The following is a 12,500-nucleotide window of genomic DNA, read 5'->3' on the forward strand; positions in this document are numbered from 1 at the left end:
CTGCTGGAACCCCAAAAACGAGTATGGCCGGGCGTCAAGGTGATTATCCTGCCGATAATCTTAATAATATCCTGTAGTGCATGGTGCGCCACATTTACAAATCTTGTAGTGTGTGCATGTTTGAGATTCTAGGGGAGATAAACGATAATGACGGGAGGCCTGCACAGCAGCAGGACGATGTAGGCTATTCAGCAGATCCTCAGTCCCAAACACCAAATGTCCGACATGAAAGCATTCATATTGACTTAAATATTTTGTTCATATAAAAACGTGTGTAGAGCACAGTGGTAGAGTACATGTAAACTATGTTATGAAAAAAAGTATCCATCGCTGCTGTAATTTTAAGGAAAATAAAAATATATATATATTTCCTATCTATCCCTTGCTGCCACTGGGAAAAAAAATAAAAAAAATAAAAAAATAAAATAAAATAAATTCCCTACCGACCCATCACCGAAATGACAACCAACAGGAACCAAACTTATTATTTTTTTAGGCCTAGCTACGCCAACCAGTTTGACACAGGGCTGCCCTGTTGATAAGGTGACATCACACACACGGACCCTCTCTCTCCCTCTCTCATCTCCCTGATGCAGCCGTGCTTGATTGAGCAACTCCGATTCCGCAGCTAGTTAACGATCAGATGTTGCATGCTGTCCAGAGACAACCTGTCGGTGAAACGCTGTGCAGAGACAATAATATGGACTGTCTATAACCCTGAAGTTTGCGTGAGCACATAGCCTACATGTAAGCTGTGATACTTATGTTGTGAATAATTCTACCTCATTCTGTTTGTTTGTTTAGAATAGCCTAAGCCTACTTTTTTTTTTTTTACCTTTATTTATACAGGGGGAGTCTCACTGAGAGCAATGCTCTCTTTTTCAGGAGTGCCCTGTTCACATTCACACACACATTCATACCTGGAAGCTGACCAGTACAACCACAGTCTGATCTGCTGGCCACTGATCAGCTCCACTGGAGCAGATGGGGTTAAGGGCCTTGCTCAAGGGCACCTCAGTGGTGGTAATGAGGGAGGGGCAAGCGCTGCCTTTTCACGTTCCCCACCCAGATTTATCCTGCCGGTCCCGGGGTTTGAACCGACGACCTTCCGGTCACAAGCTCGCTTCTCTAACCATTGGGCCACCACTGCACTACTTGCGACGGTCTTGCTCAATTGACTGACGGTTTAAGTACCCTACTTTTCAGATGAAGTTACCTTACTTTATTATCAGTGCTGTTCAGGCTAATGTAGGATTATGTAGGCGAATGTTGATTATTGTGCGCTAATAATAGTAGCCTAATTCTGTATTGCTTTATTGGTGTATGGACACAGTTGAAATATTTATTACTCTCCCTTATTAAGACAATCTGTTAATATGTGCTAAACAAGAGAGGTAACGTTAGTTACTTATATCAATACACAGTGTACTTAGCTATTGTATAACAGAAATAACTGTCATATTTGTTGGATTTACATTAAACTCAAGACCATTTATTTGCTTATGTTTATTTCAAATCCTGTAATATCTGTATGTTCAACTCAGTTCATGGAAATAATCAAAGCTCAAACAACAAAGGATTCTCTGACAGGAATCATTTCCATATTGTACCACCAACCCATGCCAGTTGACTAAGTGCATAGTATCTTAAATATAAGGTGACTAAGAATGGCAACCATATTACAGTTTCGGCAACCAAAAGCTGATGCCTAGCGACTGCAGGGCTGCATGGGGGAGATGAGAGAGAGAGTCTGTATGTGATTTATTAATATTGATTTAGGGTTTTAGGAATATAAGAAACATGTTTATTTTGGGGTGCATATTTTGCTGTTTGCTGTCCCTGTTGTTTAAAATGTGGTTGCCACTGAGGCAACCACAGGCCATTTTTTTTTTATGGTTGCCAAGGCAACTGGACAGCCGTTAATGTCAAGCACTGGTATCGGATCGGTACTCGGTATCGGCCGATACTGGACCCCCACATATCGGTATCGATATCGGAGGCGAAAAACGCAGATCGGAGCATCCCTAGTGTCCAGTGACCATAAAGAGCGGGTCAAGATTTGGATTATTCAGAATTCCCTCTGCAAAGGGCAAACATGAGCAAAGAGAACTCTGGATTCGGCGGCACAGGCTTACTACAGCTACAACATCCGGGTTCCGAGCTGTATCCGAGCGGCGTCAGTAGCCTCTGTCTGTAACGTAACGTTAACGAGTCTGCAAAAAAACAGCGAGTTTGACAGTTGTAAACAAACGTTATTAGCTAGCTAAAACTACATAAAACAAACACAGAAGAAAGGCTAGATATTTTCCCAAGCCGAAAGAAAGGCTGCAGACCAATTAGCTAAGAATAAAAACATCACCATCAAGGCTTGTGATAAAGGTGGTGGGATCTCTATAATGGATACATCCAGATACAGTGAAAAGATTAAAGAAATGTTGACTGACACCAAATACTATAAAAAAATACTGTTGAATCCCAGGAATAATTACGACCTTGAATTGAAACAGATTATTAAAAGAGCAGAAGAAAACAAATGGGTCACTGCAAAAGAAGCAAAGTTTCTGGTGAATGATTTCCCTGTTACACCTGTCATCTATGGTCTAGCCAAGGTGCACAAATGTCAAAATGACCCACCACTTCGACCGATAATCTCAGGGAAAGGGTCCCTCACTGAGAATATCTCTAAGTATGTAGACTACCACATTCAACCACTGGTTTGGAAACTCCCCTCTTATGTCAAAGATACCTCTGACTTTCTTTCTAAACTAGATTTAGTTAGAAATATTGTTGACAGTGATATTCTTGTAACCCTAGACATTACCTCGTTATATTCAAATATTAACCATAACCTTGGTCTAGAAGCTTTGAACTATTTCATAGGTAAACTCCCAGATCAAACACCTCCACATGAATTTATCATGGAACTGATGAGATTTACACTCAACAGAAATGTGTTTATGTTTGAAAATGTCTACTACCAACAGGAATATGGTTCTGCTATGGGCTCCCCGTCTGCGTGCGCATATGCATGCTTATTTATGGGCAAATTTGAAGAAGACTTTATTTACAATAATAATGTATTTAGACCCCATATCAAATATTTCGCTCGATTTATTGATGATATTTTCATGGTCTGGTCAGGGAGTGAGGTAGATTTGTCATCATTTTTGTCCTATTTGAACTCCTGTTTGGAATCAATCACTTTTAGCATGGAAAAGAGCCGAGAATCCATCCATTTTCTAGACGTAAAACTAACTAAAATTGATAATGTAATTGCCACAACCATTTATAGAAAACCGACAGATAAAAACAACCTCCTACAATTCTCTAGTCATCATCCAATGCCCTTGAAGAAAAGCCTGCCTGTAAGTCAATTATATAGACTCAAACGTATCTGCAGCTCTGAGGAGGAGTTTCACTCCGAAAGTGAGAACATGCTGGGAAGATTTAGAGAAAAGGGCTACCCAAAACAGTGCCTTAACTCAGCCATGGTCACTGTAAATCAAGTCGAAAGAAAAGAACTGTTCCAAAAGAAAGAAAGGGACAGAACACCAGGCACCATCAACTACGTCCTGACTTATGATCCATTTAGTTCCATTATTAAGTCCACAGTCTTGAAACACTGGCACATTCTGTCATCCGATAGAACCCTAAATGACCGCTTCCAACACCCTCCTCGCTTTACGCATAAGAGAGCGAAGAATTTGAGAGACCGCTTCGTTAAAGCGGACTCATATTCAAGGCCAGAGCCTTTTATTTATGGAAGCTTTCCATGTAGAACCTGTGTATCTTGTAGCCACATGATTAAAACAAATGCATTCCACGATTCCCATACTGGAAAGAGTTACAAGATCAGATCTTTAATAACGTGCAATTCCACACATATAGTATACTTATTATTCTGCCAGTGTAAAAAATATTATGTTGGACAGACATCCCGCAAATTAAAAGTTAGGTTAAACGAACACAGAAGTAATATAAAGCGGGCCGACATCAATTCTCCCGTGGCACGGCACTTTAACGAAATGGATCATAAAATCAGTGACCTCAAGTGTATAGGTTTGGAGATGGTGTATCTTAATAGAAGGGGTGGTAACCATGAACAAATCCTTTTGCAGCGTGAATGTATATGGATTCATCGGCTCCAATCCATGTTTCCTGCTGGTATGAACGAAGAGCTTAATTTGACTCCATTCCTGTAATTGGAGACATAGCCTATATCTGTAAACACTCGTCTATCAATAATGACTAGTACAATGATTTATGAACGGTTCTACACAACCTGATACTCCCAATGTGCTACAGTTGATTTCCATACAGATTTTTAAATGTTTAAATGTTTTGAAATATGTATATATGTTCGCATAATGTATTTATCCAGGATATAATCGTATCAACACCATAGCCATTACGCATTCATGATCATGTGTGACATAGTCTACCTATTAACTGTGCTAATTGCTGATTGTGCCCACCTGTCATGTTGTCAGTCACAGCCTAGTTAAGACCTGTCTGTTTCAACCATTCTGCACTTGCACACTGATGAAGGCCGGACGGCCGAAAACGTTTTGTTGCTAAAGAAAAAGAAAATTAAAAACGATATTCCTTGAGTGCGGTCCCCACCTTTTCATTTAGATATGTCGGACAAGCATGTTTACCAACCGTTTGAACATTTAAATTGAAAGTAGTCGGCCGAAAACAACGAGAGTTTGACAGCATTTATTTGACAACACGCAAATTTAAACCTGCCGCCTTCCCGAAGTGGTACCCGGAAGTAGATGTTGTTTACATTAGGGATGGGCGCGAGTACTCGGGTACTCGAGCACTCGTTCATAACGTCAGTAGTCGAGTAACGTTTCTGCTGTTCGGGTACTCGCCCCACTCCGCACGCCTTTAAAAATGGCCTAGAAGATCTATGCACGCATCGTCATGTGGATCTGGCAGCATGAACTGCACGGGCGTCAAGTCAGCCAGAATGTACAAGTACATCGTCCGCTTTGTTGCTTTCAAAATAAAACGCTTATTGTACCTTATTTATTTTGAGTAATGCGTTACAGCCACAGTTTCACTTTTCATAAAGTAAAATGGATGATACTGGACAATAACCTGACATTGCTGGACAATGGACATGTAGGCTATTGGAAATGCATTCGCTTGTTTCACAACTTGTCTGCTCCAAAGCGCTAATGCCATCCATCCAACCATCGGAGATAGGTAGGCTTAAGATGTTCGCGTCACCTAATAGCACAGTCAGTCCCTCTCCTGACAAAAAATGCTCCAGGTAGCGCTTTTTCCATGCAAAAATGCAAACGTTATGTGTGAACAGCCCCATATACAGCAAATTACCCCTGCTCAGTCATTACCATAGTAATCACACAGCAGACCCCCCCCCCCCCCCGCGCGAGTGCTCGAGCACTCGTTCATAATATAAGGAGAGTAGGCCTACTCCAGTATTTAAATTGCTTGAAATGCCCATCCCTAGTTTACATGGTGACGTCACGCTGATTTGGTCTATTGGCAACACCATACCAGCATCAAACTATGCATGACGCAATATGCAGGCATTTTGCACATCCATAGCCTACCAAAAATAACGCGCCACAGGTCTGCATAATAACTCCCAATAACCACAGCAGTCATGATACAGCACAGCTATTTTCCAAAAATCACATTTTTCAGATCCTCAAACTATACAAATCTCTCTTATCTGCACTTTCTCATGTGCTTAAAACACACACATGCAATGTGCGCACGGCGGCGGAAGCACATTAATGTAAGACTCACAATGTATTTAGCCTATAGCCTATATCATCAGCAGATTCAAACTTAAACAAAGGTGAGTTGTTGTTGTTATGAGTTGTTGGCAAATAAAGCTTGTTTACCTTTCAGAAGTGGACACCAGCGGGGGCTGCGTCAGCAAAGGTCTTTAAATAAATCCAATCATCCTCTATTAGGATTCTCTCTGCCAGTTCATTTTATATGGAGATTGTTGCCAGTCCATTAAGTCTGTCTTGTTTCATTGTAGGCTACTACTGCAGAGGTAGTTTCAACTTTGAGAAACTTCACATATTGTATTGGAATTTTGGTCTCTCCAATGTATGGGCAGGCAAAGTGCGCACAGGGAAACTGATTGTTTTGGAACGCAGAAACAACGTTAGAATATCGCGCTAATTTACTGATTACACTAATACCGGTACACACATATGAGCACCCGCCCTCCTCTGCCTCTGATTGGCTAGTAGTAGTGCTTGTTTAGGCATGAGGAGTGAGCGGGAAAAGCATGGTTATAGGGTGGAAAAAAATGGAGAAGAGGCAGAGCGCTGGAGAAAATTTGGAGAGCTGCAAGTGAAGGTGCACAATTTGCCGCCCCAGGCACTCACCTATGTCGCCTATATGTATGAACCGGCCCTGTTTGTAAAGCTCAACTCACCGTGAGAGTAAGACGCCAGGTGAAAGAAGCACAGAAGTAAACTAGATCCAAACACCGCCATGGAGTGGTTCTCGGTCCAGTCAGTTTGCTAGAGGAATGCCTTCACGCTCCGGGCCGGTGTGACAGCCTACTGTTGCTCCACTGTGTCCCAATTCAGCGGCCACGGCCTCCATCGGCTGCAGTCTGCAGAGGTCTGTCCTCCGCGGACCAGTCAGGGAGTGCGCGGTCTAGCCTACAACTGAGTTAGTTTGGTAAAATTGGAAATATATTGGATTCGCACTTCCCGGATCAATAGCTCATAAACGAAGCGTTTGTACTGCGCACACAACGCCTCTATCCCATCTTAGTAAGGTAGACAACGAGCTACAACCTCATTTTCACCTAAATGAGCGATCCTCCGAGCTGGACAAATAACATTGGTCTCTACGTGCTGCGGCGGTCCACTCCAAAACAGACTCGCCCAGAGCCTCGCCCCGCCTTCCGCCCCTCGGCTGACGGCGATGATGCGTGCGTGACAACAGAGATCTCCGAGGCAGAGCCGTATAATAGAAGAGTTCCGACATCTCCATTCACCCCAATGGACCAGTTTTTTTCCAGGAAGTAGAAAGTGGAACTCTTGAGTAAAAGAAGCAGCACTGTCGAGTTGCAGAAAAATAGACAGTGTTGTACTTTGAAAGGGTTTTTCATCCCTTGAAATGAATCAAATTGTACATTATCGGCTTTATTTTCGCATGCAAAAGTAGCGCGAGACCCATTCCTGGCTGTTCATTGGCTAATGAGTCTCGCATTTTGGTCCTCCGCTGACGCCACTCTCTCTCTAGAGGACACTACTCCGAGGTAGTCAGCGGAGACCTGTGATAGGCCCTTCTCACGGGGGCCATTTTGTGTCGAGAAGCCAGGGGAAACACAGGTGCAAGCAAAACACTAATGAGGGTTTCCAAATTCCAATCATGGAAGTTGGAAACCCTCATTAGTGTTTTGCTTGCACCTGTGTTTACCCTGGCTTCTCGACACAAAATGGCCCCCTCATCGTCGTAAAGTCGAAGCATGATGTTAGATTATAATGAGCTAGTTGTGTGGTTTAGGCTTAGCCTTCCCAAATGTTGAGGGTCGTTTTTTAGAATTTAATACAACTTTCACAGTATGGTTTTAGTGTTCTTTGCAGATAATATAGAATGAAGTATAGACGTCTTCCCAGATACATTTGTCTTCATATCTTATGATTGTATCCATGATGACCCCCCATAGAGAGAAGTTTGGGTGGGATATACAAAAAATAAATGAATACATTTGTGTTTTACAGCACGTGTAATACAGAGGGCTGCATCAATGTATTTATACACATTCTGTATAAATACATTGATGCAGCACTTTTGTCCTCACTAAATGAGTGTGATTGTGTCGTGTGCAGATCACAACGCCACACTTTCAGACAAGTTTGCAGTTCTACACATACATACCGATGGAGATGTTGTGGAACAAGTGTCTGAAGTCACGTCATTCCACGTGAAGTTATCCCACCCAAACTTCTCTCTATGGGGGGTCATCATGGTAGCTCTATTTCCACTGAAAGTGCACTGCAACGTCTTAATTTATAAGGCCAAAAAAGCGATGAACAACTTATCCCTCACACTACGTTTATCTGATCCCAGACGATCATACAAAGTTACAGGTAACAAAGGTTATTTCAATTGGTATAATAATCAATACAATCATAAGATATGAAAACAAATGTATCTGGGAAGACGTCTAGATACTTCATTCTATATTATCTGCAAAGAACACTAAAACCATACTGTGAAGGTACTTCAAAGCACAGGCAACAATGTTGGCTGCCATAAGCTTGAGGGAAAAAAACAAATATGCACACATCCAGAAGAGAAACAGGGGCTGGACAAAGAGTCACTATAGATCAGAGGTTTTCAAAGTGGGAGGCGGGCCTCCCCAGGGGGGCTCCAAACGGTTTCAGGGGAGGCTGATTGAATGGAAGTGAAAAAAATCCAATTAGTTATCACATTAGTCAGGTGAAAAGGAGCGGCTGGCTAACTGCCCATGTCTTGGAGGAAGCATGGAGCCAGTTTCGGCTCTCCCTAGATCGGCAGAGGGTGGAGTAGCAACCAGAATAAATAAATTAAAATTAGCACTAATGGGGGATAAAAATGGGATAAAAAAAATCGGGGAAAAAGTTATTACATTAGTTATCAAAAGGCGATCACAGAAGACGTCCAGAATCAGAAACAAATGCCTTCAGGCTGACATTTTTATCTATTTGATGTAGTCTGAAGTCAAACAGCAATATCAGGCTATCCTGGATCAAATAACGTCACGATCACAGGCATCCAGGAATTGAGCAAAACTACAAGCGGGGGGAAGGGGTGGGGGGTTCCTTTGTCTGAGGGGAGGCCCAGTGTCAGACTTTGAGAAGCCCTGTGTTTGTTTTTGTCTTGACAAAGTTATGATTGTTATGCTACAAATTGTTGATTTTTTTCACAGGTGGTGGAGGAGAATGAAAAATCCTATGGAAACAAAATAATCCCAAAGCCATACGATACCCAAAGGACGCCCTTCAAATGAAGGATTGGTTCATCCTCACAACAGACATGCCCGATGCAACAATCACCCCAGATGATGTACGCTTTTAACTGTCTTTTGTCTGCTATGAGTGAATTGGGGTTCAACATCAAGGAATAGAAGAGTCATAGAATTTAAAATATATATATAAACACAAAAACTTTTTACCAATCACAAACAAATGTGTTCGTACTTCATCATACAAAAGAAAGGAGAAAAAAAACACAACCGTTACAAAACTTCAAAAGTATTTAATTTTGTGTTTGGAGTTTTGCAGTTGTAACCCTGATTGCAGCCTGCAGGACTAGTTTTGAATAAGTAGCCTCCTGTATGTGTACATGCATAATCACTACTACTGTTTTGAATAAATCATGAAAATTATCACTTTCTGAAATATGCACTTTCTCCTCAGCAAACTAGTAGGCCAGTAGCCACAAGTTATCCAACAGCTCGCAGTCAGGACCACATCCAGACCCCAATATTCAACAAGTTTGGCAGGTCTGCATGTGCCTCTTTTGAACTTTGAACACCTGCTCCTCTAAAGGTCTCTGCAAGACCCTGAGACACACACACACACACACACACTGTCTCCAAGAATAAACATGGTCATCTTTATTTCAGATATTTTTTCACAGAGTTGATTGGACGATAACACGATACAGACAGGTGAATGTAACACTGGCTCCCTGCTGCACGCAGTCAGGTGAGATATTAACACGCCAACGGCAACATGCTCTACTACATACAGTATGTGATGCCTCAGCGTCGAGTCGATGTTCACGTGGAAAAACTAAAACTCGTTCATGACGGGATAAAACTAACATTGGTTTTATCGATGTTTTCATCCCTGAGGGCAGAAAGAAAGAAAAATCTCTGAACAGAGTGGCGGCCATCTTGAGGCAAGTTGTTTTGTTGGCAGAGGGGGGGGGGGGGGGGGCTTTGAGGTTGCAGGGTGTCTTGTCTTGTCGGTGGAGGTGGTTCTTTAGTAGCTTGTTTTCCGCAGGTGTTCGGCCATGTCGAACGCCTTCTTGTTCAGCGACCCTCCGGGGGTGTCCTTAAAACCCTTTACTATGACGAAAGCTGGAGAGAGAGACAGACAGAGAGAGACAGACAGGCAGAGAGAGAGAGAGAGAGAGACAGGCAGAGAGATGGAGAGATCAGGGATGAGAAAGTACAGTAAAACTACGGGGCTCCGGACTGCTGCTCCTAGGAAATATAGAATTTACCATATTTATGAGTTACAAACACATGACGGCCATGTTGAGACACGGCCCTCCACTGTCGTATTTACGAGTGGGAAACTGGAAATTGGAGTATGGAGTCTGTGTCACAAATTGGTGGTAAAAACATATATTCTTGGTATTCTGTTCTTAGTAGCTATCAATTACTTTTAGTAGTTGCACATTATGGCCTATGTAGCTATCATAATGACCCACTACTTGCGTTTGGTAAGAAAACACCAGCCACGAGAAAACAAGCTTAGGCTACTTCTGGCGTCTATGTTTGTTGCTCTTTCGACCATTTCGTTGCATTTTGCGACCATTTTGGTCTGGAGAGCTGTTCGTTTTTATAAATGATGGCCGGAAGTTTCCCACACAGTGAATAAATCTTCATGTTTTAATGGCGCCGCTGACCACTAACAGTTTAACTTTCCACTAGCTGCTAGCTGCTATAGCTGCTAATGGTTAGCCAGGTCTTTTATAATAAAAGCACCAGTGGCTCCGCCTTGATTCATTTAATTATAACAGTATTTCACTTTATTATAACAGTACTTTCATTTCAGATGTATGAATACTTTGAATAGTAATTTGTCTGATTGTTTTTTCCACCAAGAATTCTCAATTAAAAACCTTTAACCAAATTATATCTACTCCTTTTCCCTCATTAAGAATTACAGGATCTATAATGCAAATTCAACAGTTTAAGTGCTGACCTAACGTTTACATTTGTAAAATTATAATTTTATGTTAAAAAGGCTACTTTCTAATGATTATTTTCTGACTACTTCACTTTGAGATTTTTTCCTTTAAAACAGCATATTATTGTTATTTCTGTAAATTGTCTATTTCTTATCAAAGCATTTAATACTAGGCTAATACAGTTAGGATGGAAAAAATACAAATGTGTTGCGTCACATTTAGCTGGTGCTCCTAAATTGTGTGCTGGTGCTCCTAAAATTTTAAGTAAGGTCTAGTGCAGTGATTCCCAAATTGTGGTCTGTGTCTGTCTGTCTGTCTGTGTGTCTGTGTGTCTGTGTGTCTGTGTGTCTGTCTGCCTGCCTGCTTGTCTCTGTCTGTCTGTCTTACCCTGGAGGCTCTTGCCCACAGTGATGCTATAGGCGTTGCTGTCTTGCTCGGAGGCCTTGGTCTTGATGTCCAGTGTGTAGGGTTCGTAGTCCAGCTGGTCTCGGATCAGCGTGCATTTATACGAGCCGATCATCACGCCGCTGCAGCCGAACCCAGAGCGGTTAGATGCCGCCAACGCCTTGATCTGAGCAGGCTGAGAGACAGAGAGAGAGAGACAGGCAGAGAGAGAGAGAGAGAGACAGGCAGATAGAGAGATAGTTAATTATTATTCAGTCATAAACACCGTCATCCGTGAAGTTACAACTGCAAGAAATGTTTGGTTTATGGACTCAGGTCTCAATCTCAATATGACTACCTGATTAAATAAAGGTTTATAACAGCTATAATCTGGTGCAGAGATCAATGCTTTCTCTTGCACACAGCTCTGACAAACACTCTAACAAGTCCATCTTAACCAGTCATTTGGCCTCATATTCTGCCTACTATTTTTCTGAAACAGGAGAAACATCCTGCCAGAGAGGAGGGAGAACAGATCAATAACAAGACTGTTTGATTCTACTGATTCTTGAAACACGTTGATTTGCATTGGAAACAAGTGAAATGATTTCACATCACTGGCATTGGCATATTTTTTCATTTATTTTAAGAAAATTACCATTTTTAGGACTCAATAAGAAACAAAATTACTTGCTAAGATGGATTTGTTTTCAGTGCAGACAGACCTGGGCCCTTCTTGAACTAACATCTTTTAACTAAAAACAAAACAAAACTATTCCTTCCTTCTCAAACGTATTAATGCTACATGTTATTTATTCCTTCTCAAACTACTTCCTATGGTGCTACTCTAGTCTATCAAAATGTCTTGGCTGTCATTGATTGTGTTGCATAGTTGTTTTCTGTACTGTTGACAAAATGGGATATTGTAGGTCGCTTTGGACAAAAGTGACATAATGTAATGTAACAGTGGATGAGTTCTGCTGTAATTCTCAGAATCAGCCACCAGGTGGAAGCACTAAGTCAATATGAGAAACATTAGGTAACACACAGAAGGGAAGAGAGAAGGAGAGTTTTGAAAGAGATAAAAAAAAAGCAGAACATAGAAGAGTAGAGGAAACAAGAGAACAGAGGAGAAGATGAGAATATCATGTACGGAGAGAGAGAGGGAGAGAGAGAGATCGAGCCGGGGAGAGAGA

General features: G+C 41.7%; 2 protein-coding genes across 2 annotated transcripts in view; both read right to left on the reverse strand.

Moving 5' to 3' along the window:
• The window catches only part of LOC310780279 (uncharacterized protein), a gene marked incomplete at its 5' end in the record, with an annotated part of 19,015 nt that extends 12,524 nt beyond the window's left edge, over positions 1 to 6,491 (reverse strand). The window contains one exon of the mRNA XM_083640838.1: positions 6,431 to 6,491. Coding sequence (XP_083496964.1) covers positions 6,431 to 6,491 — 61 coding nt within the window. The remainder of the gene's footprint in view (positions 1 to 6,430) is intronic.
• Positions 6,492 to 9,590: 3,099 nt separating this feature from the next.
• pfn1 (profilin 1) overlaps positions 9,591 to 12,500 on the reverse strand; it is a 6,773-nt gene continuing 3,863 nt past the window's right edge. The window contains exons 3-4 of the mRNA XM_083640366.1: positions 11,308 to 11,500; positions 9,591 to 10,081 (exon numbers count right to left, since the gene is read on the reverse strand). Of these exons, the coding sequence (XP_083496492.1) occupies positions 9,984 to 10,081; positions 11,308 to 11,500 (291 nt within the window). The 3' untranslated portion in view covers positions 9,591 to 9,983. The remainder of the gene's footprint in view (positions 10,082 to 11,307; positions 11,501 to 12,500) is intronic.

Source organism: Poromitra crassiceps (assembly GCF_964638095.1).
Source record: "Poromitra crassiceps genome assembly, chromosome: 7".
In the NCBI taxonomy this organism is placed as follows: domain Eukaryota; kingdom Metazoa; phylum Chordata; class Actinopteri; order Beryciformes; family Melamphaidae; genus Poromitra; species Poromitra crassiceps.